At 50.7% G+C, this 26,816-nt stretch overlaps 2 protein-coding genes across 3 annotated transcripts in view; one reads left to right on the forward strand and one right to left on the reverse strand.

Annotated features, from left to right (window-relative positions):
* COL9A2 (collagen type IX alpha 2 chain) overlaps positions 1–11,995 on the reverse strand; it is a 43,966-nt gene extending 31,971 nt beyond the window's left edge. Inside the window, exons 1-7 of the mRNA XM_074976401.1 lie at positions 11,893–11,995; positions 9,346–9,420; positions 6,540–6,575; positions 6,388–6,450; positions 2,141–2,194; positions 1,293–1,328; positions 46–69 (exon numbers count right to left, since the gene is read on the reverse strand). Of these exons, the coding sequence (XP_074832502.1) occupies positions 46–69; positions 1,293–1,328; positions 2,141–2,194; positions 6,388–6,450; positions 6,540–6,575; positions 9,346–9,420; positions 11,893–11,964 (360 nt within the window). The 5' untranslated portion in view covers positions 11,965–11,995. The remainder of the gene's footprint in view (positions 1–45; positions 70–1,292; positions 1,329–2,140; positions 2,195–6,387; positions 6,451–6,539; positions 6,576–9,345; positions 9,421–11,892) is intronic.
* Positions 11,996–19,891: 7,896 nt separating this feature from the next.
* The window catches only part of SMAP2 (small ArfGAP2), a 34,007-nt gene continuing 27,082 nt past the window's right edge, over positions 19,892–26,816 (forward strand). For both annotated transcript variants that reach the window (XM_074976495.1, XM_074976496.1), the window contains exon 1: positions 19,892–20,205. In XM_074976495.1, the coding sequence (XP_074832596.1) occupies positions 20,103–20,205 (103 nt within the window). In that variant the 5' untranslated portion in view covers positions 19,892–20,102. The remainder of the gene's footprint in view (positions 20,206–26,816) is intronic.

Here is a 26,816-nt window from a genome sequence, read left to right on the forward strand (position 1 = left end):
CCAGCCAAAGACACACAAGCCAAGCCCTGGCAGCAGGGTACTTACAGGAGGTCCTGCCAATCCTGGTCCCTGAAGCAAAAAGAAAGTTACAGTGCGTCGAAATTCTCTGGCTGGGAGCAAAGAGCTAAGAAAACACCACTGCCCCCATGCCCACCCAGGGGTGGGGTAGATGTACAGTGACTTCCCATGACTGCAGAGGAGGGTGAACTCTGGTCCTCTCTCTCTACAGGAGACCAAAGGACATGGGCAAACCCTGCTCCCCGTTACTGAGCAATTCCACGGGCTTCCCGCCACGATGCCGGAAGCACAACTGCTAGCTTCGGAATTCAGCTGGCCCCCATCGTAACGTCTGAGCACCTGGTGCTCAATACCTGTAGCCTCATGACACCCTGGGAAGTAGGGGCGGGGTAGCGTCTCCAGTATGCAGATAGTAAAGCCAGGAACAAAGGAACTAAACGACTTGCCCAGGGTCACACAGGGAGTCAGTGGCAGAGTGGAGAATGGCCCCAGGTCTCCTGTGGCCTAAGCTCAGACCTTAGCTGCTGGCACATCTCTCCTCTCCCACCTCACAGAGCCCAGCACTGTGTTATTTTTCTGCAGACAGGAGGTTCTCTATTGGGTGACAATGGAAACAACATACATCTCTTTTGTCTTGCTCCTTGACCTTCCCTATGGCCACATAGTCCTTCCTGGAAGGTGGGACACCTGCCTGCTGAGGGTCCCTCCATGCGCAGATCTCAGCCCCATGCTCTTGCCAGACTAGGAGCACTGCAGGAGATGACTGCCTTGCCCCCGGCCCCTGGGGTTGCCATCAAAAGATGTCTGAGGTTTGGACAGTTCATAAGACACCAGCTCGCAGACTGGCAGCAGGGTGGTAGCAGCAGCAGCAAAACCCAGTGGGATCTCCCTCAATGTGGGCCACATTAGTGATGGAGGAAGAGGGGGTCTCAGCCTGGATTCTCCTCATGATTGGCAACAGAACTGGCCAGCCCCTTTGCTGGCCCTCTGAGCAGGCAACCTAGAGAGTGAAAGCACCCTGGGATCTGAAATCCCCTCGTTCTTAGCTCAATGGGGAGACCCAGAGACAGGGGAGCATCAGGAAGCTGTAAAGGCGAGGGGGCTTCTTGTGAGCCTAGTCATGGGGGAAACTGAGGCATGGAAGGGTTTGTTGACTCGCCCATGCCTACAGAGCGAGCCTGGGATTGGAACCACACGGTCCCCAGCTCCCAGGCCAAGGCCATTAGACATCTATAACAATTTGAGTAGCCAATGCGACAGAGATGAATACTCACAGGGAGTCCCGGTGGCCCTGGCAGTCCAGGCTGGCCCTGGAAGCGCAGAAGGAAAAAAGTCCATGTTAGATCCAGGTGGAAGATGGGACGTGGGGGTGGACGGTATATTCTAATTGGGAAAAAAAACCTGTTCCTTGAAAGATTTGCATCCAAGGCCACTCCACGGGTGTAAATCAGCATTGCTGCATTGGCTTTGGCCGGGCTAGGCAGGGGGTTGGCTCTTTGGAGCTGGGACTGTCTTTTTGTTGCACGTTCACACAAGGCCCAGGGCCATGGCTAACACAAGGGAACCTTGGTGCTGTTGTAAGAATAATAAATAACAATACACACCAGCTGAGGACTGGGTCTGATCCAGTGCCCGCTGAAATCGACGAGATCTCCATTCGTTCCAGGAAGTAAAACCAACCAAGACGCTGCTCTTTGGAGCTCCAGAACTCACCCTTCTCATTACTCACCCCCATCCCTTCCGCCCAAAGGCTCACAGGTCACCCCAAGGGCAGCATACAGGGTGGGGCGGGGGGCCCGATCCTGACCGGGGCTTTTTGGTGCAATGGGCCTATCTCACCTTGGTGCTGATCTCAGTCCGAGGCATCGGTGATGTCGACGAGGTGTGAAGTGGGGTCACCCTGCAGCCTGCCCTGGGGCTGCACCATTTTACACCCACGGAGGGCCTTGAGACATCTGACTAGAGTCTAAATATGCCCTAAACCTGTCCACAGGTAACTGGGCGTCCATCCAGCAGGGCTCAGCACCCTATCCCACCCACCCTCTTCTCCCTGCCCTCTCTGGGAAGGAAGGACAAGGCAGTGCTGGAGCTGAAACCGGAGAGACGAACGCCAGTCACTTACTTTCGGCCCTGGGCCCCCACGTGGCCCTGGCTCCCCCTTGGCTCCGGTCAGGCCCTGCAGGAGGAGAGATGTCAGCCAGTCATTCTCATTACTAACCTTCTCCCCTGTCACTTCCAGTCCAGTTGCGCTCCCCATGTAATTGGGTTTACTCTGAGGCTGGTTTAGACCCCTAGTCTGCCTGGCTATTAACAAGCTATTCGGCCCTCGTCCATCGCTTATGGAGAGGCAGCAAATCTTCAAATAGTGCTTTTGCCTTAAAGCTGAGTCAGGGCACCATGAAACGCAGGGAACAAATCAGCAGCCTCTTAGCCACGCCAGAGCCACTGCCCCTCCAGATGTCCTTCTTTTCAAGCCAAATTAGATGGACCTGGCTACTCACGGTGCTCTGGGCACCTGTAGTTAGGTGTAGACAGGGCTGAGCTGACAGAAGGAGTCTTTCATCCCCTAACTATCACCTCTCAGCCAGAGAAAAACCCACCCATGGGTGCAGGAAGTGTCAACGCGACAAAGGCACAGTGGCAGCACCACATCACCACAGACTGCACCATGTTCTAGCATTTCCCCATGACACAAACTCCACGTGGCAGGTCTCCATGCAGGGACCATGCCCTCGGGAGTGCTGTATTCGTATCCCACATGGGAGTTACTCTGCTGTGCCCTGCACTGAGACCAGCACCCCCCATAAGACGAGCACTTGAGTGGCCACCCAGGAGAGATTCAGGTGCCGACCTGCCAATTAGCAGAGCACCCACAGCCAGCAGCATGGGTTTCTCTGGGTGGTGCACACCTCAATGTGCACATAACAAAATTTATTCTGCTCATGGATGGAAAAGAATTTAGAGGGAATGCTGACTGAGATCTTAGTGGCTATTTGTCCACCACGACAAAGCCACCAGAGGCTGGTGACAGGGAACAGCTGGGCTGCTATGGCCACGGCTGGGGATGCAGTAGATTCAAAGCAGCCAGCAGCATGTGTCAGGGATGTGGAATGGATGATCTCGGGGCACCACAGGCCTGAACAGGTGCACACTAGGGAAATCAGTTGCCTGGCAAAAGTCCCAAATCAGAGCAGGATGGAGGAGCTTTGGCAGGGCTGTACTGGAAAGCCAGGGCTGGAAAGTCCTGACAGTCCAGCCAAGATGGAGGTTCGTTGGTGGAGCCCTGGGTAGGGTTGGGGTGGGGGCCCAGAGCTAGGAAAGAAAAGAGGCTGCGGGTTAAGATGGAGGTCATGTGCAAGGCTGTCGCGCTCCAGCCCTGGAACAATGTGGGGACTATCGGCCAGGATTCAGGGGCACTGTCAACAGCCGCCTGCCTGCATTTTGCCTTGTTCTCATCCTGTTAGTGCTTTAGCTCCGCACACCCTGCCAGCGTCCCCAGCAGTGTTTGCCATCCATGGGCGGAATAAATGTTGTTACGTGCACTAACACATGTGTGGATGTGCACCACCAGTAGAAACACGCGCTGCTGACTGTGGGCGCTCTGCTAACCAGCTGAGTGACACCTGAATCTCTCCTGGGTGGCTGCCCAAGCACCCAGCTTACAGGGAACCCTGCAGCCTGTGTTCAGTCACACCTGGAAAGTGAACAGGGGTACATTACAAAGGGCTTGACCTTGCAGCAGCCTGTCATGTGGCTATTCCCAATGAAGTCTCTGGGGCAGATTCTAACCTCCTTTACACCAGGATAAATCAATGGAGTTATGCTAGATTCACACCACCGCACAAATAAGATTGCTCACAGGTATTTGTGCCCCTGAGTGAGGGCACAGATGGACCAGATGGAGAACATGGCACACAGCAAATGAGTTCCCATTGCACAAGTCATGTATTAAAATGTAGAATGTTAGTTTAATGCTGATACAGAATTCTTAATATGTGCATGTGTAAGAGCAAGAGAGCATGTGTGAGAGCGAGAAACGAGTATGTGTGTGAAGTGTGTGCAAGAGAACATGAGTAAGAAAGCACAAGTGAGCAAGCGAGACAGAAAGAAGGCAGGAGTGTGTGAGTGTGCAAGAGAGCAAGCATGAGTGTGCAAGAGAGCAAGCATGAGTGAGTGTGTGTATGAGAAAGCTAGCGAGAGAATATAGTAGTCATTGAGACCAGAGAATTAAATTTCAATGTTGTGGCAAGGGCAGGGGAGAGGAAGTCATAAACTAGAGGTTCTGTCCAGCAACCCTTGCAGAAGTGAATCCTTCCTTGCAGGAGAAAGGATTAGTGATGGGACTGAGGTTTCATGATCAGGTCCTCAGAGTGATGAAACCAGCACAGCTCCGAAGCCCCCCACTCCCCCATGGCACAGGCAATGACAATAATACAAAATAAAGGTTAGAAAAATAGCCAACCCAACTGTCCATTGTTATGGAGATAAACATCTACATGGGGTTCCAATACTGCAGTGAGCCACGGAGTACAGATGAGGAACTAGACAGACAGTAGTGGTCGTAATAAGCCTCTTCCGCTCCTACACCTTGGCGCACAGGCAGTCACACACAACAATATGCAGAGTCTGCGTAAATCTGGAGTCACTCTGGACTGACACCAGTGTGGCCCACTGACATGTGAATCTGGCTCCCTCCAAGGAGGTTTCCATAGCTACTCCGAATGTCTGAGCTACACTCAGCCCTGGGCAGCTTGACTGACTGCCACCACAGGACCTGGGACAAGGTGGGAGAGGGGTCTGGCTCTGCGCCTTGAAGGGGTGTGGCTACGGACAGAAGGGGCGGGGCCTGGGGCAGTCAGCCTATTCGCATGGCTCAGACCAAGGCGCTAGGCCTCCCGCTGACAGCTGCAGAGCAGTGCTGCCGCAGCACTTCTAAAGGGCCAGGTGCTCCAGCCATCACCACTGCCACAGTAGCACCGGCAGCTGGAGCTCTGGGCCCCATAGAAATGCCAGGCTCAGGGCAACTGCCCTCTTCCCCTGCAACACCCAGGCCAGCAGGCCTAGTCCCGGGGGAATTCTGCAGTCGTTGCATCTGGAGCCATGGTAAAATTGCAGAGGGTCACTCTTTGCCAGTCGAACCCCTAGCTCTTTGGAAAGCCCCTGAGATACAGTGAACATGAGCCACTCTGTATTCAGCCCAGTTCTTTTTCCACTTTAGTCTCACCATAAAGATCCGTAGCAGGAGGCTTAGGCTAGATGAATACCCCGTTATGGTACTAAGCGTCAGCAGTCTGGTCGTGTGTTATTGAAGGCGCAACTAGAAGCCAACAGGGTTAAGAAATCGTTTCCAATGGCAAAACAAAGGAAACAAACCAGGCCTGTGTAGTTCAACAGGGCGCTTGTTTCTGCCTCTCTGGAACTGCCTGTGCCGCACGGCTCATCAGACACTAACACGCGATTTCTCGCCGGAGAAACGCACCCATCCTTCCCCGCCCGCCCCCCTCGGCACCCCATGCTCAGACAAGCCCCAGTTCAGCCGCACGCCCCTCCCTCCCAGACCCTAGCCACTTATCCTGCCCCTCCCTCAGCACCTTCCCCTCAGCCCAAGCTCGACCAGGGGCTCTCCTCTAGGCTGCGTCTTTCAACTACACATTCCCACTTCTGTAGATCTCCCCGCCACAGATCATCCAGGAGGGAGCCATGACAGGTCTCTGCTCCCCAAAACAGCCTCCTCACTGGCCTATGGGAGGGGTTCCCGACCCAACAACTCCCCTCCTGCAAGGATTAACGCCCCCCTTTTAATACCCAGGCCCCCTCCTTCTGCCATAGCACATGCTGGAAGGCTCTATTCCTCCTCTGAAATCAGCTGTTTCTTTCCTCCTTGAAGAATACATTTCCCATCAGGCCCCTGTCTCCTTTACCCTTGTGTTTAGAGCCCTACAAATCTGCAGATAACCACTTTATATCTGCAGATATGGATACAGACATCTGCAGCTCGGATGTGGCTACAAATCTTGTATAAAGAACCCTGCGAAGTGGCAGCTATCCATTGCATAGCCCTGAGCATCTGCAGAGGCGACTGTGGGTATCCGCAGGTCGTTTTTGCAGATGCAGATGCAAAGTTTGTATCTGTTCAGGGCTCTGTTTGTGATTAGAATCCAAGCACATCCGAGTCCAGCCTTTGCATTCACCCATGCATATGTCAGGCACCCTGAGGATGGGATGGGACTGGAAGCCCAGGGCAAGGGCTAACGTGGCTAAGCACAGCTGTGAACTGGGGAGTGTGGAGCTACAAATGGTAGGCACAGAATGAGAAGCAGCTCTATCATGCAACAAGCAGCTGTGAGAAGAGACTGGAGTTGTACTCACATCGATGCCTGGCTTCCCGGGGGGCCCATCTGGACCTGGAATGCCTGGTTCCCCCTTGGAGCCCTTTAAAATAGGCATTGGGAAAATTTAAAGGCAACATCCTGAAAAGGTGCAGGAATCAAAGCATGTTGGAGAGCAGGCGGCACACTCACCAGAGTCCCAGCAGCACCTGGGGGGCCTTTGTCACCCTAGAGAAACAAGAGAGCATTATAGAAAGGAAATGTCCTGGGCTTCTGCAGAACCTGAGCACCAAGGGGCCAGGACCTAGGGCACAGCCAGGGGGCTAGGATCACACGCAGGAGCCACAAAGCACATCCAGGTGCCATCACTAGAAGCATCAGCCCCCAGCAGAGTGGAGGCAGCTCTGCCCTGCTGCTGCTCTCCCTATCCATGCTCTGGCCAGGGACTCTTGTCTGCTAATGAGCTACTGCTTTGGTGCAAAATTCAACCCGGCTCCAGCGTCACCGTGATTCAAAGCTTCCAGGAGCAATGAACACACAGGGAGGGGACGGAGCTGAAAGGCAAAGTGAGCTGGAGGGATAGGAGCAACAGAGGCTGCAGGCCAGGGTGGGAGAGTCACTGCCGAGGGCTGCAACCAGGGAGAGGAATTAAGGTGGCTGGACACAAGCAGGGGGCTGGCACATGGAGCGGCGCTCCAGAGGGGTTGGGGCCAGAGAAGAGTTTGGTTTGTAAGTACTTATAGGCCTGACACCTTCCTGAACCTGGGGTGCTCTGGCACCATGTGACTTTCGGAAGCCTCCCCACCACAGCCCCAGGTAGTGAGTGATCACACATTGCTCTGAATGCCCCGATCCCCCCTCCCCTTTCACACCCCACCTGAACCCTTCCTGTCTCCCCCACTGGCCGGCATTTTTAGGGGGGAGGGATAGTTCAGTGGTTTGTTCATCGGCCTGCTAAACCCACACTTATGAGTTCAGTCTTTAGGAGGGGAGGGGGACACTGAGGGATCGGGGCAAATAGATTGAAAAAGGGAGCGTGCTTGGTCCTGCCAAGAAGGCAGAGGACTGGCCTCAGTGACCTTCCAGCTCTTTGAGATGTGTATTATATCATGCTCCCTGCAGCAACCACATTTAGAACCTTTTTCCTCCTTTCACATCCCCTCTGCGCTTCCCCTCCTTGGGCCCCAATCCACCAAACTCTCCCTTTGCAACGGCCAGGAGCTGCTTGAGCCGGGGAGCCTCAGGATCAGGCCCTCTGCTTGGTGCTCAACGCAGATGGCTTTACTCTTGGCTTTTGGGTACCTTTCAGAGATGTTTTACTCATTTCAGACAGTTCCCTGAGAAATTAGGCCCAGGGCTCCAGGGAGCCTGGGGAGAGAGGCTTTGCAAATATAGTTATTTCATTACTAACCATTTTGAGCAAGTTTTCCAGGGTGTTTCAGAGCCTAAAAGTTCAGCTGGGCTCCCACTGGGACTGGGAAACACACTTATCTCCCATTGATTTCAAGATTTGAGAAATCTCACCAGGTGACCAGCTGCGCCTTCAGGTGCAAGGCCGTCCTTACCCAAACATGGAATACACAGAGGCACAGGGCATCCAAAAATTTGGGATCCCACTGGGTCTTAGCGTCCATGCACGTGCCTCTTCCTATCCCTGCTCTGGGGCTCTGCTTCCTCCGCAGAGGATCTAGTTAACTGAAAAGTGAAAGAGTTGCCAGACCTATTAGCAGAAGCTGTGAAAGAGCCATTCAAGTGGTAATGAAGCCATTCAACAGACAATTTGCCAACCCTGGGTATATCCTGTCAGTTTCTGAATTTACTGTGTTAGTCGCCAGGGCCTTAGTTTAAAAATCCGCTTTAGAAAGATTTCATTCATGCGTTGTTGAGGATTATAAAGTCACATCTCTAAAAATGCATTGTCCCCCAGGCTGCCATCAGGCATAAGGGCACCAGTATAATAGTACTGTGTACGGCCCCATAACTCCTAAGAATGTCTCTGTTCAAATGTCCTCTGTTCAAACACCTTAGAAAATCTGGCCCTTAGAGAGAATTCTGCCCCTGCCTCCCTGTGTCAATCTGTGTCTCAGGCAAAAAATGGCTTTGCAGACCCATCCTCTAGTGACTTCAGAGGCTACTCTGAAACAGACAGAAAGGCCCAGGTGGTGGGCCCCCCTTATTTTTATCTGTATTGCAGTAGAACGCAGAGGCTCTGATTAACACAAGGCCCCTGTAGCACTGATCACCGCACAAACACAGAGAGAGAGGCAGCCGGTTATGGGGAGGCTGGGAGAGCCAGCAGTGAAAAGGTTAAAAACAGAGCAGCACCAATTTCTCCCCTGCTCCGACCATCCCTGCATTGTGGGAATGAAGGGGTTTGGGCCCTCCAAGTTTAAGACGGTCTTTGCCTTTCACTCCCCACTAGGCAAAACAGCAGCACCCTGCTAGTTGCAGAGCTCCATTTCTGTGGAGGCCACATTTAACTGAGTTTCAGGAGGAAGCTTGTTAATTTCATGAATAGAATTTCCTGGCTGGAGGTGAGGCTGGGGCTGTGATGGCAAAGGGCTGGGTGAGCTAGGGAACCCCTTCCACTCTTTTATTCCCTGTGATCCGCTAGCCTGGACCCTCCTGCACATCAATCCAGAAAACATCACCCAGAGACGGCTGCAGCCAACCCAGGGGCATGACATAGGCTGACTCCACAGAGCTTGGCAGGTTAAGTCTGATCCTGCTGCTCGGAGGAGTTGGAGCGTTCATTTTAAACTGGAGCCAAACGGGGCCTTAAATTCAGGCTGGGAGAAGGGGCAGCTGCCCCTGCAACAGCCCCAAACTACAGCAGCCAGAGAACAGAGGTTCAGCGTGCAGATGTGCAAACCTCCGCCCTCTGCTGGCCGCAGCCGGGACGTGCAACGAGGTACCCTGACACAAAGCCCCTCTTTGTATCTAAGGCTTCCCCCTCCTTCCCCCATCCCTTGCTCAGGCTCCTGAGCTGTGTACTCACATCGATGCCGTCAGATCCTGGAACTCCTGGCGGCCCCGGGGGCCCCCGAGGCCCAGGCTCTCCTGGAGGACCTTGCTAAGGAAAAGGAAAGAGAAGCACACATTCCCCATCAGGAGAATGCCCCAGGCGGGGAGCTCCCAGCCCTGCTAACCCCTAGCAACAGCTGGGCTCAGCAATGCTCCAGATTGCAGAGCAGACCGGCAGGGCTCTCAGAGTGACAGGGAGCCCTGGTATAACACTCCAACCATCTGCCATGCGGTCACTGCTGTGCCATGGGGAGGCCTCTCCACAAAGCTGGGCAGAAGAGATACACAGGCAGGCAAACAGCAGATCGCCAAAGGCCTGGGAAGCAGTCACTGCTTCACCTCATCTCGAGTTGCCCTTGCAAAACAGCCCAGCCAGGAGCAATTTTGTTGGGACTTGCAAAGGCAACAGCCAGGCAGCTCTTCCCCCATAGCTGAGGCTTATATATGGACAAATGGGACAGGTCAGGGAACACATCTCACCCCTCCGCAGGCTGTCCCCTGTTCAGCTCCTTGTTCTCTCACCCCACAGCCAGGCCTTGGGTTGCATCCTTCACTACACAGTAAAACCCAGGGCCTGAATCAGATCTCAGACACACTGGGGTAAATCAGGAGCAGTAGGAAGTCAGTGGGACTACAGCCGTTGGGTGCAAGATCAGGTTTCTGCTCCCACCCACCCATCCAACCTCCCAAAGGCAGCCTCACTCTGCACAATTGACTTTAAAACATCCTCCCTGTTTGCAGCTCACTTCATTTGATCCAGAATTAACGACCCAGGCTGAAATAGCCAAAGTTGCCTGGAGTTAGATGCCCCAGTGCCAATAATTTTGAGTGTTCAAATCCTTTAGGCCATTTTGCAAATCTCAGCCTTAAACTCTGCCAGGGACTTAACTGTGCCAGTCCCTTGGCAAAACACATACGACCAGTCCCACTGTACCTCTGCAATGCCACAACATGCTATTCAGCCCACGTCAGGAATCAGGCTCTTTGCAGGAGCAGCCTAGGCTAGAGCCTGGAGGCTCTTGTGGTCAGATTCCACAAATAAATCCCTGCTCCCCTCCTGGGCCGAGCTAAGAAAGAGTCTAAAAGTGGAAATGGAATTCAAGGATTCTTGGGAATAAAATCAGATGGGCTGGTTGCATCTGACATGGCCAGCGAGACAGCTTGGGGCTTTGTTCTTCACTCGTCAATGCTTATTTTCTTCAGAAAGGAAGAGGCAATTTGGTTCAGTATGTTTGTTAGAAAGAAAAAACAAAAACCAGGCATTGCTCCTCATAAACGCAGAGCAGCCACCCAGCAGGAGAGAGCCACGTTCCTGGTAGCTCCCAATGAATAGCACCTTTGTCCTGCGCAGATGATTTCCAAACGCTTCTTTGTTTGAAGGTCTCCCAAGCCAGGCTTTGCTGTCGACTCGAGTAGGCCCCTTGCGGTGGGTTCAGTTTGGTGCCAGGCTACTGTGATGAGCCACGAGGCATCTACCACCAGGCTCTTCTCTCCTAGCTACCGTGTCAAGGCAGGGCTCCCTTCAGGGCTGCTCAGCTCCACTCTTCTCACCCACTCGCTGCTTGGAAAACTTCACTTGCACTTTAAAAAATTGACTTTCCTTTTTGTTGTTTTTTTTTGTTGTTGTTGGGTTTTTGTTTGTTTGTTGTTTTGTTAGCCAAAAAACATCTATTTCGGGGTAAGAGTGCAGTGGGAGCATCCCCCTGCAGCGGTCAAACTGGGTGGACAGGCACGGTGTCTCCTTCTGTGAGCAAACCATCCCCTAGCGAGGCTGGCTTGTCTCTGCCTCCTACAGACACTTCCGAGGAGCCTGTTTGGAATGTTCCAAGTTGCACGATGCTGCCAAAAATGATCAAAGCGGACGAGGGTTGGGGTGAGAACACGTCCTCCCTGGCTCCATCCCTGATACAGCTTTTGCCCCATGACCCCTCTTCCCAAAGACCTACAACAGCCTGATGCCCCTCTGCACCCTCTTTCCTGCAGACTCTTCCCCTGTTGTCGATGAAGGCAGCCTTCCTGCCCTAGTTCAGGTCACACCAAGCAGCTTCGGTCTCCACTGCAGCAGGATTCCACCTAACCAGAACCATGCAGGCACATCCCTGCAGGCACAGGAGGCAGAAGCCTCTGGTGGAGAATGCAAGAGAATCGTGTGAGTCAGAAAAGCTTCCAAAGAACCGTGCCACTCGAGCGCCAGTACATGTGCTCTGGGGCCCCCTCCATCTCCCAACAGAGAGAAAGGTGTTTTCAAGTATTTAGAAGTTATTTCAGGGTACGGGGACTCTGGATTCTCCCTGGGGATTCCTCTGGATTTTCTCTGGCCTAAGCACTGCTGGGATGGGAAACTCTGAAGCGTCATTGAAAAACAAGAGCAGGCAAGGAATCAGAAAGCTGACTGGCATTGCAAACAACCTGACAAAGAGATCGACGTTTTAAAATGGGGTGAGTGGGGTCAGACACCGGAACTTCCCCAGCCCCAACCCTGCTACACTCCAGGCAGAAGGGTATAAAAGAGAACACTTACAAGCTGAGCCAGGCACAGGCAGATGACTTGGAGGAGAAGGCAAAGTTTTAGGCTACCAAAGGAACTAGCCATGGTGAGGGCTTCTGGCTAGCTCAGAAGCAGGGAAGTTTCTCCTTCTCCTCTTGGCTGGCTGAAACTCCAGGTAAAGCCAGGCAGACAGCCCTCAAACGCACAACCCTCTGAATGGAACAGCTGGACAGACTTCTGCCAGAGCCTGGAGGAGGAGAGAAGGTGGGACCAGCTCATTAATATGGAGCAGCTCAGTGGGTGAAGCCAGAGGGATTGGCTGGGGCAGACCCCTTCGCTGCCTCCTCTGTCACATGAAACCAGGGGATCTAGTTACAGTTATGGCTCAGGGGAAGGGGACCCTTATGGCCGGCAAGGGAAAGGCACCCAGCCACAGGGCCCGTGCTTGCAAAAGGAATGGGAGTTGCTGATTTCAAAAGGCTTTAAAATAGTTTGGGGAAGCCAGAAACATAGGCGGAAGATTTGCAACTAATGCTGCTGCTGAGGGCGGTATTTGGGGAGCATCACACTGACAGATGCAGGCTAAGCAGATCAGGCCTATTTAGCCCTTGAATGGATGACCTACAGGAAACATGTGAGCAACACCGTTCCCTGTAAGGTGCAGCCCAGGAGAGACTCAGGTGCTACCCAGTTGATTAGCACTATTTGGAGACCTGGTAGGTAGATGCCTAGCTAATTAACAAAGCACCAATACCAGGTGTTTCTATTGGTGGTGCACATCCACACATGCCATGGTGCACATCACAAAATTTATTCTGCTCATGATGGAAAAAAATTAGCGGGAAGTGGGATGAGTGACTCAGTAGGGGGAGCACCTCTCTCGGAGTCTCAATGTGGTGGTGCTAGTAGAGTTGACAGCCTTCCCAGACTGGCTGGGAGTATCCCAGAATCAGCATCTGTCTCTCGGTTGCTACTGAAAGTAATTCAGGAAATTTAAATAGGCACAAAAAGTCCTGTCAGTGGTGCAATGGAGCCCAGGCCGCTCTGTACCTGGTCTGCCCCTCCAGGTTCTAGAGGCAGGGATGGCCGGGGTCCTTTGTGCTTGCTGCCCTTGCTCCGTGCACTGCCCTTGCTCCAAGCGCCAACTTCAAAGCTTCAAAGGCCGGGACAGTTAGTATTGTCTCTGGAAGTGTCTTTATCATTGTTTCATTTCCACCATGATCTCTCTAACAACCTCCTTTGTTTTAACACCATGTAGTCAGATGGAATAATATCAAGTAGGGAAACTGAAGCACTTATGCTAGCGATGATGGTAATGATGGGCAATTGCTCATTGCTAAGAATGATCATCTTCCACGGGAGTTGTGGATACTCAGGTGTCTGATAAGGCCTATCCTGGAACCACAAGTTCTAGTACAGTGAGGACAGATGTTTCTAGGTACGGTAGGAGGCTATTGACCATGACTGGAAGCCAGTCTCTCTTTCCGTTCTTGTCCTTACCTTGTCATTGGACAAGTTCAAAATGCCGGGGACCATCGTATAGGACTTCTCTCCATTTTGAGCAATCCTGGACGATGGTCTCCGAAGTGTTACTGTGTCACTATTAAGAAGTCTTGTGGCACCTTATGGACAAATATTTTGGAGCATAAGCTTTCGTGATCAAAGACCCACTTCATCAGATGCATGTAGCGGGTCTTGCATCTCATGAAGCAGGTCTTTGCCCATGAAAGCTTATGCTCCAAAATACCTGTTAGTCTATAAGGTGCCACAAGATTTCTTGTTGTTCTTGAAGCTACAGACTAACACAGCTACCTCTCTGATAAGTGTCGATATTGCACTTCTTAAAGTTATCCTTCCACATATCCTTAGAATGCGCCTGCTGTTCTCCCACATTACAATACACTAGTAATACATGGTTCTCCGCCCTCCATCCCTTGGCTGAGTCAGCCACAGATTCCAACAATCTCACCCTTCGGTCTCATACTCTGCCCAGTAAATCACGCTCCCCTGGATTACTCACCTGCCCAAACTCAGCCTTGCGGCAAGTAAATGAAGGAGAAACATTTTATTTTAAAGGTGGTTTCGTGAGTATGGGTGTGTGTGGTTAGCTTGGCAGTCTGTTCACACACTCAGCTATTGATCTGGAATCTTAAGCAGTTTCTATGCGTTTCAGCACTTTGCTGTTCACCTGCAGAGACTGCACTGCTACTCCCTGTAATTTGAATATTTGCCATTAGCAATCCTGACTTTGAAAGGGACAAGTACTGGGAAACAAGCTAGGCATGATCTGGTCAGGGCAGATGGGATATAATTCTCTCTGTTTTCATGAGTCGCCCTGTCAATAGCCACCTGCTTGGCCAATCAGCACTGAGACTGAGAGATGAGAGCCAGAGGGGTTTCAGCAGACATCCAGAAGGTTGGTCCAGGTCACCTCTGGAGGGGATCAGTCTCCGAGCAGTCTTCCAGGCCCACCTCTTTGTGAGGACCCTCACAGTGACAGCAAACCCCACTCATGCACACCCCTCTTTGGCAGAGGCATGGGGAATGGAAAAAGGGGTGGGGAGGGAAGAAGTGAGCGAAAAAGAGAAAGAGTGAGGGAAGAAGAAAAGGTACAGGACAAAGGCCTTGGTAGGAAATCAAATCATCCCAACCAAGTGACAACTATGCCTAGAATACAGCTGGTACCAGGTGGGTCAGAGTGTGCAGGTTCCAACCCTCTTTGGGCTCTTACCTTCTAAACAGGAGCTGCAAAATCAGTGGTAGGAAAGCAAAAAACTCTGATGAGGTTCCTTCTCATGCTCACAGATATGGATCCTAATTTGCTCTCAGGCCCGAAGGAGAGACCTTGAGAATGAGACTTACTGCTGCAAAGCCATGGGAGTCTGAGGTTGTCCCTGCCTCCCACTCCTCTCCTGCATGGCTGATGTCAGGGCCTCTCTGTGAGATCATCATCTCCCTGCCACTGTCCTCCAATAGGCTGAGGTCCTGCAACAAACCTTTGTGATGTCACTGCCTCATCCACCCCGCCCCTGCAAGACTGGTGTTCTGACACTGGCCAGCCTCTCTGGATGCTTGAGTGGCTTCCCCTAGAGCCTCCCACTTACTGACAGCTGAGTCTGGGGATCAAGCTGGCTGCAAGGAAAGCCCCAGAGGCTGCTCCTGTGTCACATTCAGTTTCATTAATTAATAGACTTTATGGCCAGAAGGGACCATTAGAGTAGGGGTGGGCAAAATGGCGGGCATGCCTCCATGTGTGAAATTTCCGAAGGGTTGTGCAGCATGATTGGCTGCTGGGTCTCAGACTCATCCATCTCATTAAAAACGGCAGCTAGTCTTTATGAGAAGACATCAGCAAATGGAGAATCTGTCAATTGCATTTAGTCATTTGTTCCAATGGTGAATCATCCTCCCTGTGAAATATCTATGCCTTCTTTTATTTGTCTGTTTTCACCTTTCAGCCACTGATCTTGTTCTGACTCTTTCTGTGACATTAAACAGACCTTTAATACCTGACCTTTTCTGCTCCAGGAGGAACTTACACTCTTCAGTGAAGTCACCTCTCAGCCTTCTGCTCATAACTCATGATGGCTTTTGCCATACCCATCACAGCATCGCCCTGGGAGCTCCTGTTCGGCAGCTTGCCTAGCCTGATCCCTAAATGCTTCTTAGAGTCATGGTCAAGCCCTCCAGGGGGTCCCATCCCCACCTCCTGCCCATTCACAGCATTGGTTCTCCAGCTCATGCAGGTGCTCCACAACCTTGACAGCCACCTGTGGAAAGCAGAATATTTCCCCTCCCTGTGGTTCCCCCACAGCCAGAACCTCAGTGTCATCTACTGGGACCATCCCAACAAGGTACAGCCTGTCCCGCTGCATAACAAAATTTATTCCACCCATTGATGGAAAAATTTAGAGGCGACACCGGTGTGAACCCTGACAGAAATCTGGGCAGGGGTCATGTGACCCTGTGAACCTCCCACATGTTGCCTTGAGAAAATGTGGTGCCAGGTACCAGGATGGGCGAGTCCGTCCCAGGGGCCGAGTCAGGCATGGAGAGTGGAGAGCACTGGGTGGGGAGGGTTAGATCAGGTCAGTCAATCACCCCCCATCCCTGTGTGAGAGAGGTGTACAGGAATGAATGCAAACCGTATGTATAAGAAGGTAAATAAAAAGACTCCAGGCACACAGTATTTCTTTTTAACAGGGGCTCAGTCAGCTGCAGGTTATTTAACATTTGTGCAGCATAGTTCTGATTGATTGCCATTGAACTCGCTTGAATAAGAGTGCAATTTTACTGGGTGTCCTGTACTCCTCACAGGAAAATAGAGTCACCCTATGCACAGAGTAAAGCATGCGGCCAGCCCTTGGAAGATGAAAGATCAGATAGATGCTCTGGTGGAGGAAATCAAAGCCGGTGGAGAGTGAAGGGTTAACACCAGCTTCATAGACGCTTGGGGAGACAAGGACAGAGCCACGCAGAGGGGAAAGGGATTGGTAGAGGGCAGCAGAGAACAGAGAAACTGCCTCTATACACGAGTTGGGAAGGTCACCACTAGTCTGCAGTTTCCCTGTCTAAGAAGAAGTACCCACTGGGCTAGAAGTGGGCGATCATTTTCCATAGGGACCAAAACAAGAATTGGTAAGGGGGTAAGGGTTGCCCTCTTCCATGATATCAGTGCAGGAGGCGTGGGGTCTGGTATGGAGGTTGGGTGAAGAAGGTTGCTCAAGGTAGGGGACTGAGGCGCAGGATGGGGTGTGAGGTGAGGGAGGGAGTTCGGATGACAGAGGGGGTGGTGACCTGGAGCAGGGATTGCCGTGAAGAGTCAAGGAGGGGCTGTGGGTGCAGGAGAGGATTCTGACTTGGGGGAGGAGCCTAGAGAGGATGCAGGGGCTTGGGTTATAACCGAAGGCTGGGGTGCAGGAGTGGCTGCAGACCGGGTTGTGACATGGGCCAGGGAGTTGGGGTGCAGGAAGGAATGGGGTGCCAGATGCAGGCCCAGTACCGGCTATGCCCCCACACATTGCTCATGCAGCAATCTACTGGGGCAGCGTGTTCATCTCTATTGAGTGCATACTGGGTGGGGGGGAAGCTGCCTGCATCTGCAAGCTTATCCCAGGCAGCTTCAACTGGCCAGTTTCCACCCAATGAGAGCTGTGAGCATTGTGCTGGGGGTGGGGCCAGCAAGTGAAAACACCCCACCAAAGGGCTTGTGGCATAGAGACGCACATGACCCCAGCAGCCGGCTGCTTTAAATGGCATATGGGCCATAGCAGCCAGGTAGCCTTCTCCCGAGTCTCACTGGGCCATGGGACCTCAGTGGCCCAGAGGATCATGGCAAGCCAGATCCAAATGTTTGACAGGCCAGATCTGGGCCATATTTTTCCTGCCACTGCACTAGACTCTGGGAAGTCACTTGTGCTCTTCAATCCCTTGTCATTTGGTCCAACCTGAAAAACTTGCACTGTGAGCAGCAAAAGAGTCTCCTGCCTTAACATTCCCATTGCAAAGCCCCTGGTCCCATTCCTGTCCATAGGGATGCCAGACTTGAGTCATTTCAGCAAGCTCTGCCTTTTTGTAGAGAGCTGCTGAGATGTCTGGCCAAAGAAGGTGTGCAGCTGAAGGTTCAGCACGGTCTGAAATCAGCTGACAATGCCACTGGAATCTGAGCTACGTTTCCAGTGAATTATTTATCTTGAGCAGCATGGAAAGCGGAGATCATCTTTTTACTGTTGTTTCCTGCTGAATATCTGAGATAGGCTGAAGAAGGACTGGACAGATGCAAAGTACAGGAACTGGGTGGAACTCAGGAGATTAATTTATGGCTCTGCCTCAGGTGCCTGGGTGGTCTTGGGCAAGTTGCTTACTGTCTCTGGGCCTCTGCTGTCCGTTGTAAAGAGAGGATAGTAATATTTCCCTGCCTCTTGGGGGTCCAGTGGCTGTTTGCATATTCTGGAGGCCATAGGAGTACCTAGTCAAACACCTAGAATAAAAGTCTGGGAGCCATGGTGTTAAACAGAGCTATGACCTCATCTCCTCTGGTACCCTGTTAGCCACCAAGGCTTAGTCCTGGGGCTTGGGACTGTGCTGGGGTCTCACTAGGCCCAGGCTCTGGTTAAGGGCAGGGCAGGAGAAAGGTCAGGAGGGCCGGCCAACCCAGGTGAATGCCTAGAACAGCGAGAGAGGGAGACTAACACACAGATTAGGAGTGGTAGTGGGGGGATCAGGCCCACCCACTCTGCTACACCCTGGCCCAGGACTCTACCAGCAGCAGAGAGGTGTGCCACTAGGTCAGCGGGAAATCAAATCCCAACACACCAACCTCAGGCCACTTCCAGACTCCCCCTCCGGATCATTCCTCATGGGGCCACAGGTTCGGACCCTCTGTGCCTGGGTAGATCAACTGCTGGTAGTAAGCCTCACCCTTGCTGACTGAGCTAACCTTCGTGAGCATCTGATGAAGTGAGTCTGTGCTCATGAAAGCTCATGCTCAAAACTTTTCTGTTAGTCTATAAGGTGCCACAGGACCCTTCGTTGCTGTTACAGATCCAGACTAACACAGCTACCCCTCCGATACTTTGGGAAGTGTTATGTAATATGAAACTTCTCATAGACTATTGCCTGCTGCTTAGGTTTTTTTCTCCAACACCACTGCTCACTTGATCACAACTTTATACATAGTGTGGCTGCTTAATTACAATCCGGTACTTAGCACCTGAAGAAGAGATCATTTGGAATTTGGAAAGCATATGCTTATAATATTGTACACGTCCTTGTTAAAAAGCCTCATCTCAGTCTTCTTCTCTCTAGTTATTTTTACCTTGCGTTTAAACTAGGACTTTTTTTTTATCTCTTTATCAGCTACTTGAATCAATGGCAAAGCTGCAGCAAAGCTGCAGAGAAGATGAATCTGACAGTCAGCTTGTTTTGCGTTTATTTCCAGCTTGTCTGGCATTTATCTTCCTTCCATACAGGTACATCATAACCCCTGCCCTCAGAGTTGTTAACAGATCTTAACAAAAAAAAAAAAATCACGTATACAGTGGCTGGCCAATCTGATGCACCTGATGTATCCATAATGTTCCAGGGGATTGTGACTTTATGGTGCAATTAGAAAGATTTAGTTATACGTTAATAAACAATTTTGCTTCTGGGAAATTAAAAAAACTGTTTGCTCTTCCCCTTCCCCTTATGCCCACAGGCACATTCTCCAAGATACACCAGAGCCTTTGGGCATGGAAAGTCTGCGCTGGAAGAGCGCCCAGAGGCAGGCAGGCAGGCAGGCAGGTAGAATCACGCTTCGTGGAAGGGCTGCCGGAACACTTTTTAGAGTGAGGGCACTGAGAGCCATTGAACAAAACTGTAGACCCTGTATATAATGGACACTTCAAGCCCAGGAGGTGCACCTAGACACCCCACATCCCTAGTTCCAGCCCCCCGCCATCCCCTGCCCTCTCCCCCCTCAGCCCCACCGCAATCTCCTGCCCCCTCCCTCCAGCCCCCCGCCACCCCCTGCCCTCTCCCCCCTCAGCCCCACCGCAATCTCCTGCCCCCTCCCTCCAGCTCCCCGCCATCCCCTGCCCTCTCCCCGCTCAGCCCCACCGCAATCTCCTGCCCCCTCCCTCCAGCCTCCCGCCATCCCCTGCCCTCTCCCCCCTCAGCCCCACCGCAATCTCCTGCCCCCTCCCTCCAGCCCCCCGCCATCCCCTGCCCTCTCCCCCCTCAGCCCCACCGCAATCTCCTGCCCCCTCCCTCCAGCCCCCCGCCATCCCCTGCCCTCTCCTCCCTCAGCCCCACCGCAATCTCCTGCCCCCTCCTCTCTCCATCCCTCCGCCCCCTCCCTTCGGCCTCAGTCACACGCCACCTGCCCCATTCACGTCCCTCTCCCCGCCCCGCCCCCTCTCCCTGGTTGGTCCGCTGCGGCGTGACGCGCGGGGGAGGCGGCGGCTCCATCGGGACAGGGCGCAGCCCCGCCCCCTTTCTCCCGTGAGCTCCTCCCCTCCTGCTCGAGCCGGAAGCAGGAAGCGGCTGAGCCTGAGGCGGCGGCGGCGGTCGCTGCTGGGACGCGGAGACCGGCAGGCGCCTCTGAGACACCCCCCTCCCCCGCCAGAGGCCGCCGGCGGGGCAGGGGCCAGAGCGCCGGGGGCCCGGTCTGAGGCTCCGGCGCAGGGTGGACGGGCGGGCCCCGGGCCGCAGCGCCGCCTGAGGGGGCCCCGGGGGCGGCTGTGTCGCTGGCGGCGGCGGCCATGACGGGCAAGTCGGTGCGGGACGTGGACCGGTACCAGGCCGTCCTGGCCAGCCTGCTGCTGGAGGAGGAGAACAAGTACTGCGCGGACTGCCAGGCCAAAGGTAACGCCGGCCCCCGGGCGCGTGTGCACGTGGGTGTGCAAAGCCCCTGCACGGAGCAGCCAGCGAGTGTGTGAGATCCGCGCAGGGGCGCGGGCGTGTGTGTGTGTGTGAGCGTGTGAGAACAGGCGCCTGTATTATACACCCCGAACGTGGGGCTGGGCACTGTAACATCTGGGCATCGGTCACCCTCAGGAGCCGCCCTGCTGATGCTGGGTCTGGTGTGGGGCTGAGCGTGGGGCAGGAGGGAAGGGTACTTAAGGGCTTCTACTTGCAGCTTTTGGCCTGGGGGGGGGGAGTGCAATGTTCCCTTTCACTCCCCCCGCCCCCTCATGCCCGTGTGGAGTTTGCTCATCCCTGTGTGGAACATATGTTCAATGGGCACTATGGCATGGGTGAAAGTGCACCGCGAGTAGAAACAACGAAAAAAGCGAGCTGTGGGTGCTGTGCTCATCAGCTTGGCAGCGTTTGACTCTCTCCTGAGTGGCAGCACAAGGGCACAGCTTACAGGGAACGCTGGTGGGTTGCAGCGCAAAGTAAAACAGCTGTATGCATTGCCCATGCCTGCAAGGGTTGTGGCTTTCTTGGATGGGCTTCCTGCCCTCCTCCAAGGTGTCTGCAACGGGGTAGCATCTTGTGCAGTGGCCTGTACTGCAGTCTCTGAGTTGGAAATGGCATCTGTGTGCGTGGGGCTTCTTTGGTACGAAGGGACCAGAAGGGGAGCAAGCTGGTTGTGCAAATGATACCTGACTCAGTGATGGAGGAGGACAGAGCTGAAGAGTCACTAACTTATTGTTGGGCCATGTAGCAAGGGCATCTGTCTAGAGAGAGCTAAATGCGGTGATTATATAACCAGGCAACTTTAGAACATAGTATTCCGCAGCATGTGTATTTATAAATGCCGTAGGTTGATGAAGAGGATCAAACTCATTTGCATGCTGACGTACAAGTCCTTGTCAAGACAAGGTTGTTGAATGAAACATTAGGTATTGGAACTTTATCCAGGGGGACTTTGGGCCTGGAGTAAATTCACTTTTGGAATGTGTGGGATTAGTTTTGACTAATAAAAAGCCGTAAAAGCCTTCTTTGTCTTTTGACAACCCATCTCCCCTCACGGGGAAAACAAGGCTTCCATGGTATTGCTACACATTTTCCTAGATTTTAGAAATGTGATCCATTTGTGGTGGATGTTGGACATCAGCTAATGGTCATTATCACCTGACACACTTTCTGTTGACATAAGTGTTCAAAATATAGAGTCACTTCTAAAGTGCTAACTATATTTGCACTCCATGCAGTTTACTCTGAGTAGAACAAAAAGTCAGTCCTGTAGCACTTTCATTTTTTTCTCTTTCTGTTAAATACTCATCATCTCAGTTGACTTCATCAGAATTTTTCAGATCTGAAAAAAGTGGGTCTGCCCCACTACAGTTAATCATCTAATACATTATTTTGTTTTTAATGTGCTATAGGACTGCTTTTTTTTTTCCCATGAAGATACAGACTAACATGGCTACCTCTCTGTGACTAGTCTCACTAAGTTTGTCCATAATATTTGCAATGGATGCTTCCAGTTCAGCTAGGAAGAGTTCTGACACTAAATGCTGCTTGGTTTTACCCAAACTTCTTACTACCATCAGAGTTAGATGCCACTTCTTTGACTTTTTTTTTCCTTTTCTGAGAAGGGTTTTTCTTTGCTGTTTTGTTTTGTTAGTTCTTCTGTTTGTCTTTTAGCGAATAAGTTGAATAGAAAATATGGCTTAAACTGTTGCTGAAGATTTTCAAACATCGAGTAAATTTCAAATACCGACATTTTGCGAACACTTAACCTAGTGTGTGACCTGGACTTTTGCTGTTAAAATTTCCTTTAAGGGAAAATTTATAAACTGGATTATGTACCTTTGGAAAATGTCTCCAGCCAAAGCATAATATGTCTTCTTTTTTTTTTAACTCCAGAATGTAACTTTAAATTAGAGTTGTGGCCCACACCCAGAAAATCCTTCTGTCTGAATGGAAATAGAGCCTGGGTGAAGTAGCCATGGAACTGATTGCAATGTGACAGTCTTCTAGAGACTGTGTTCAGTATCTTTTCTTTTTTTAAACTATAGCTTCTCTCTCTCTAATTGCTTTGCTTTTATATTTTTGATGCCAGAACTTTTCAGTTTTTTCCTTTCTTGCAAGAGCAATCCAATGCAAAGGCAACATTAACATGCACATCCTCTTGCATATACGTGTATTTCTACATGGCCAACTGTTCAGAACCCTTTGTGGTATTTTTTGCTAACTTAATGACAATTTGGTTTATTGTTTATTGGCTTTTGGTTCCTGGGTTCTGTTCCCAATTCTGCCAGTAACTGTTCTTGAGTTATTCACTATATCTTTCTGCCTCTTTTTCCTTGTTCGAGAGTGAGAAAGAGATGTAGATCCCATCAGCATGAGGCCTAATTAACAGCCGTAAAGAGTACTTTTGTGATCTGTGAAGGAAATGAATCATATAAATGCAAAATTGAAGTTGGATCCACATCTTTGGTTTCTAACATTTTGTGAATATTGGAACTGTCGCAAACTGCAGAAATGGATGCCACAACATGTATTAGCAAAAAGATGTCACAACTTAGAGAAATGTTTTATATTCTAATATTTATATAACTATATTTGGGGGTTTTTAGTTGACATGTAAGCTGTGAATGTGGGTGTTTGGGGGTGGCTTTTTTTAAAGGAGGTGGTAGAGGTCATCCTCCAATTTGCTAGATCTTGGATGTATATTATCGGCTATTAAATGAAACTGGGCCTGTAAAAGCTGTTCTTAAAGCTCACTGCATTTTTGAGCAATGACTATTGGTACTTCCTCCTCTTAATGTATAAGCAAACAAGAGGTCCCAGCAGAGAGGGCTCATTGGATAAGTGTGATATTTTAATTTTTTTTTAAGTGTCTGCTTATAGATAGCTGGAATGTTAGAATTCCAGAATGCACTGATGTGCAGGAAGTGAGATTCTGTGGCCCAGCATTATTACCAAAGATGGTGAGTTACATGTTTAAAATGAATAATCAGGCATATGACAGGAAGAGGCTATTCGTAAATGAACAAACTTAAATTGATCAACAAGAGTGAACCAGTTTTACAGAAACGGCCTCTACCATTCAATGCAACAGTATTGTTTATACTAACGGTGGAAGGGTGGAGAGAGCCTTAGTTCTCGTGAACAGTAGTGAAGAAGTCTGAAGGTCTTCATCCAGACACTCTTTCTTCATGACTCTTGGGTATTTCTGTGAACACTGCCATCCAGGTTTAGCCTCATAACTTCCTCAGAGAAGTTGCATTACATACATACAGTTAGAGTAATATCTTTCCACTGCTTTAGTTAAGCCTGCTCATGAAATATGGGGCTCCTGCAATTTCACTTTGTTGAAACCGTGGTTGCTCATCACCTTTTATACAGGCAGGTCCTTCCTGCAGAAAGTTGCCCAAGGCCTGGTGGTACTGAAGTCAGATGCAGCCTCCTTCAGTGGGAATAGGCCTTTAATGATTGTGTAGTGTAAAGAACACTTTTAGTGTGACACACATCTCTTAAGCAAAAATGATGTCTAATGAACAAAGACCATCTGATGCATGCTAACTGTGGGGTTTACTCCTTTCCTGGTAACATATTGATAGTTTTGTTATAAAGACTTACCTGGTCTTGAGGACAGTAGGTTATTTTGTGTGCATCTAATCAGTTGCAAATCTGAAATCTGTTTCATGAAAATACTCAAATAGAGCGTAGGCATATAGAAATTCATGCATCATGACATTTTGATGTGACTAGAAGATTCTTCATTGAACTTATGCTAGTATAAATAAATATCTTCCAGTTGTGAAGGTGGTAAAAACCTTGTTGTAATTCCTAGCTGACAAATGCTGTATCCCCTTCATGAATTGAAGATTAAATAAATTCTTGCGTGGGTAGCAGTTAGGGTGACCATATTTCCCTAGGCCAAATACAGGACACCCAGGGGAGGCAGCTCACTGGCTGTGGTTGCCAAGCAAGTACAGCTTCTTGGCTGCCCTATTCCCTGGGGTCCCATAACAGGGATGCCACCCCACAGGGGAGCTCCTCAGTTGCAGAGGCAGTTGCCCTGTGGTGGTGAGGGTGTCCCCGATGACCCACGCCACTGGGCATGGGGCTGCAGCCCTGCAGGAGACCTCCCAGGCTGCCTCATGCTTCCAGGTGCTGGGAACAGGGATGCAGCCCTGCCCGTGCTGCTCCCTGGCTTCCCCAAGCAGCAGGGAGCCAGGAACAGGGCTGCAGTCCTGCTTTGTGGGAGGAGGGCATCCCTCTAGCTGAAGTAGCAGCTGCTCAGGGCACCAGGTCCCATTAAAATCTTAAAAAGGAGAGGAGGATGCACACTACCCTCTGCCCTAACATACCCTGCCTTACTGTCCTATGGCAAGGCCCCTTCGGGTTCCCTCTCCTGCTGCTGCCTGTACACATGACCGTTGAGTATGTGCTCCACATGATTTCCATGTGGAAAATGCTCTCTGGCCAGCAGCTGTGGCTGCCCTGACCTGGGGGAAGGGCAGCTCCGCAGGGGGCTTGAATACAGGATGCTTCGCCCCCCCCCTTTGTTAAAATAAGTCAAGATGCTTTCCTGGCAACTGGACTACGGGACTGTCCCAGCTGAAGTGGGAAGGATGGTCACCTTCGTTGTCGTTACCACTGATCTGTGGCAGTTACAGGAAAAATAAGCTTTTCAGAAAGTAATTTTGGCAAGATTCCCCTTAGGCTGTACTTTCACATTAAACCTGTGCCTTGTGTGGAATTTTTGTGCTCATTTTCCTTGTCAGCTTGTTCAGTGCAACATATTTCACTGAGGAAATGTGTAACACTTAGATGCTGAGATGGAATCCAGGAAAGATGAAATGAGAGGCAAGATTGTTCACTGATTTGGGAGGAAACTGGTGAAATCTCCTCCTTTCTAGCTAGACCATCATAAGTCCTTATAGGCATATGACTCTTAAGTTACTTGTCTCCTTGCTTTTATGCTCAGCTTATTGGCTTGTTTTAATTTAGTGCTGCTGAGACAGTATCTGGCTCCTTTGAAAGACAGCGCTCAACTGCCACCCACGCTTCCAATTCTGTGAGATGTTTCAGAGATGACCTCACTCAGTCTACAGACTTGATTGTTAGCTGTCATGCCTTCCTTCCACAGGAGTAGAGAAGAAATAAAGAACTGAATGGTGTCGCAGTACTTCAAACTGACTGTGTACCCACTTCTTCTTTCACATCAATCCTCAAGAGAAAATTGGTCGAGGGATGTGGATTGTTGGTAACACAAGTGCTTTGATCCTATCCACACTAGAAGCACAATAGTGCCAGGAAGAGCTTAGATTTCTTGTAATACTGTATCCCAAAGGATAACTACAACTTCTTAAACTCTGATTTATCTTGGGGCTTCTAGCTATGTTTTTCTGCCTGTTGTGGACAGATGATGTCTCCCTTCAGAATAGTAGGTGTACCTCTTTGCCTGAATAAGAGCTTTTAGGTCTGTGGAGAGTGAGAGTATAGGTTTTCCTGGTGAAGAAAAAGCATTTCAGGGCATGAGATTAAAAGCCAAGTTGGTTGATTTATGAAATGAGTAGAAGTTGTGCTTTAATGGACATAAGTAAAATACTACATGCCATGCTGGCATGGGATGTAGTGTGTTGCTACTTATCTATAGTGATGGGCACTAAGGAGACACCTGAGAGATGGGATGCACAGCATTTTTTTTCTCATGAGGTGGAAGCATGCCAAATCACATTTCTTGGGCAAACATTTTAGTGAAACGTATAGTCTCTCCATGGACTCCCTGAATATGTCCCAATTGTAGCATGTCTGCATCTTAATCAGACTCCTTCCATTGTCCCAGACAGCAAAATTTTCCCTGATGCTGTCTCACAAATCTCGTTCTCCTTCAAGGAGTGACTGAATAGCTCCAGCAAGCCCTGAAAACCACTGAGCATCAGTGAGGAACCCTCTAGTTGGGCATCCTAAACTCTCCCTGTGGGAGAGCTCACATTCTTATGCAGATCCATGAGTAGGCTCAACAGTGGAAGTGCTGTTGTAGACAAGGTGCTGTCTTTCCTACCACACCATCTAGCTCTGTTTTGGAGGGGGGCCAAATGAGGTGTTCATAGCATGAGAACACGACTAACGCTAGTTTTTTCCAAAAAACTTGTCTCTGGCTTTACTATTACTCAATCAATACTGCATAGCTGTCCACCCACCTTTCAGGCCATGTAATATTCTGTGGCTGTATAAATCTCCAAAAGAGCAAACTTTATGCTGCTTACCTTGTCCTTTGCACTCCTCTCGGGTTCAAACTACTGAGGATTATACATTAGATAGAAAACTTTTGAAGTTTTTTGTCCAAAAGAGCTGGAGGCGTCACTGTCCATACTTCTTCTGTTCCATGTTCTCTGCCCCTTGGTGACCTGAGGTGGACCACAAGTTGTAGGTAGTGTGGTCTGAGCACAATATAATGCTTGGTCCTGGGAGGGAAGAGGATCCTGTCTGGTGGAAATGAGAAGCTTCAAGAGCTGAAGCTATCTTGCACTAATAGTGCTGGCAGTGGTTACAGGTGTGCGTTTTGA

This window comes from Carettochelys insculpta, chromosome 24, assembly GCF_033958435.1.
Source record: "Carettochelys insculpta isolate YL-2023 chromosome 24, ASM3395843v1, whole genome shotgun sequence".
Lineage (NCBI taxonomy): Eukaryota > Metazoa > Chordata > Testudines > Carettochelyidae > Carettochelys > Carettochelys insculpta.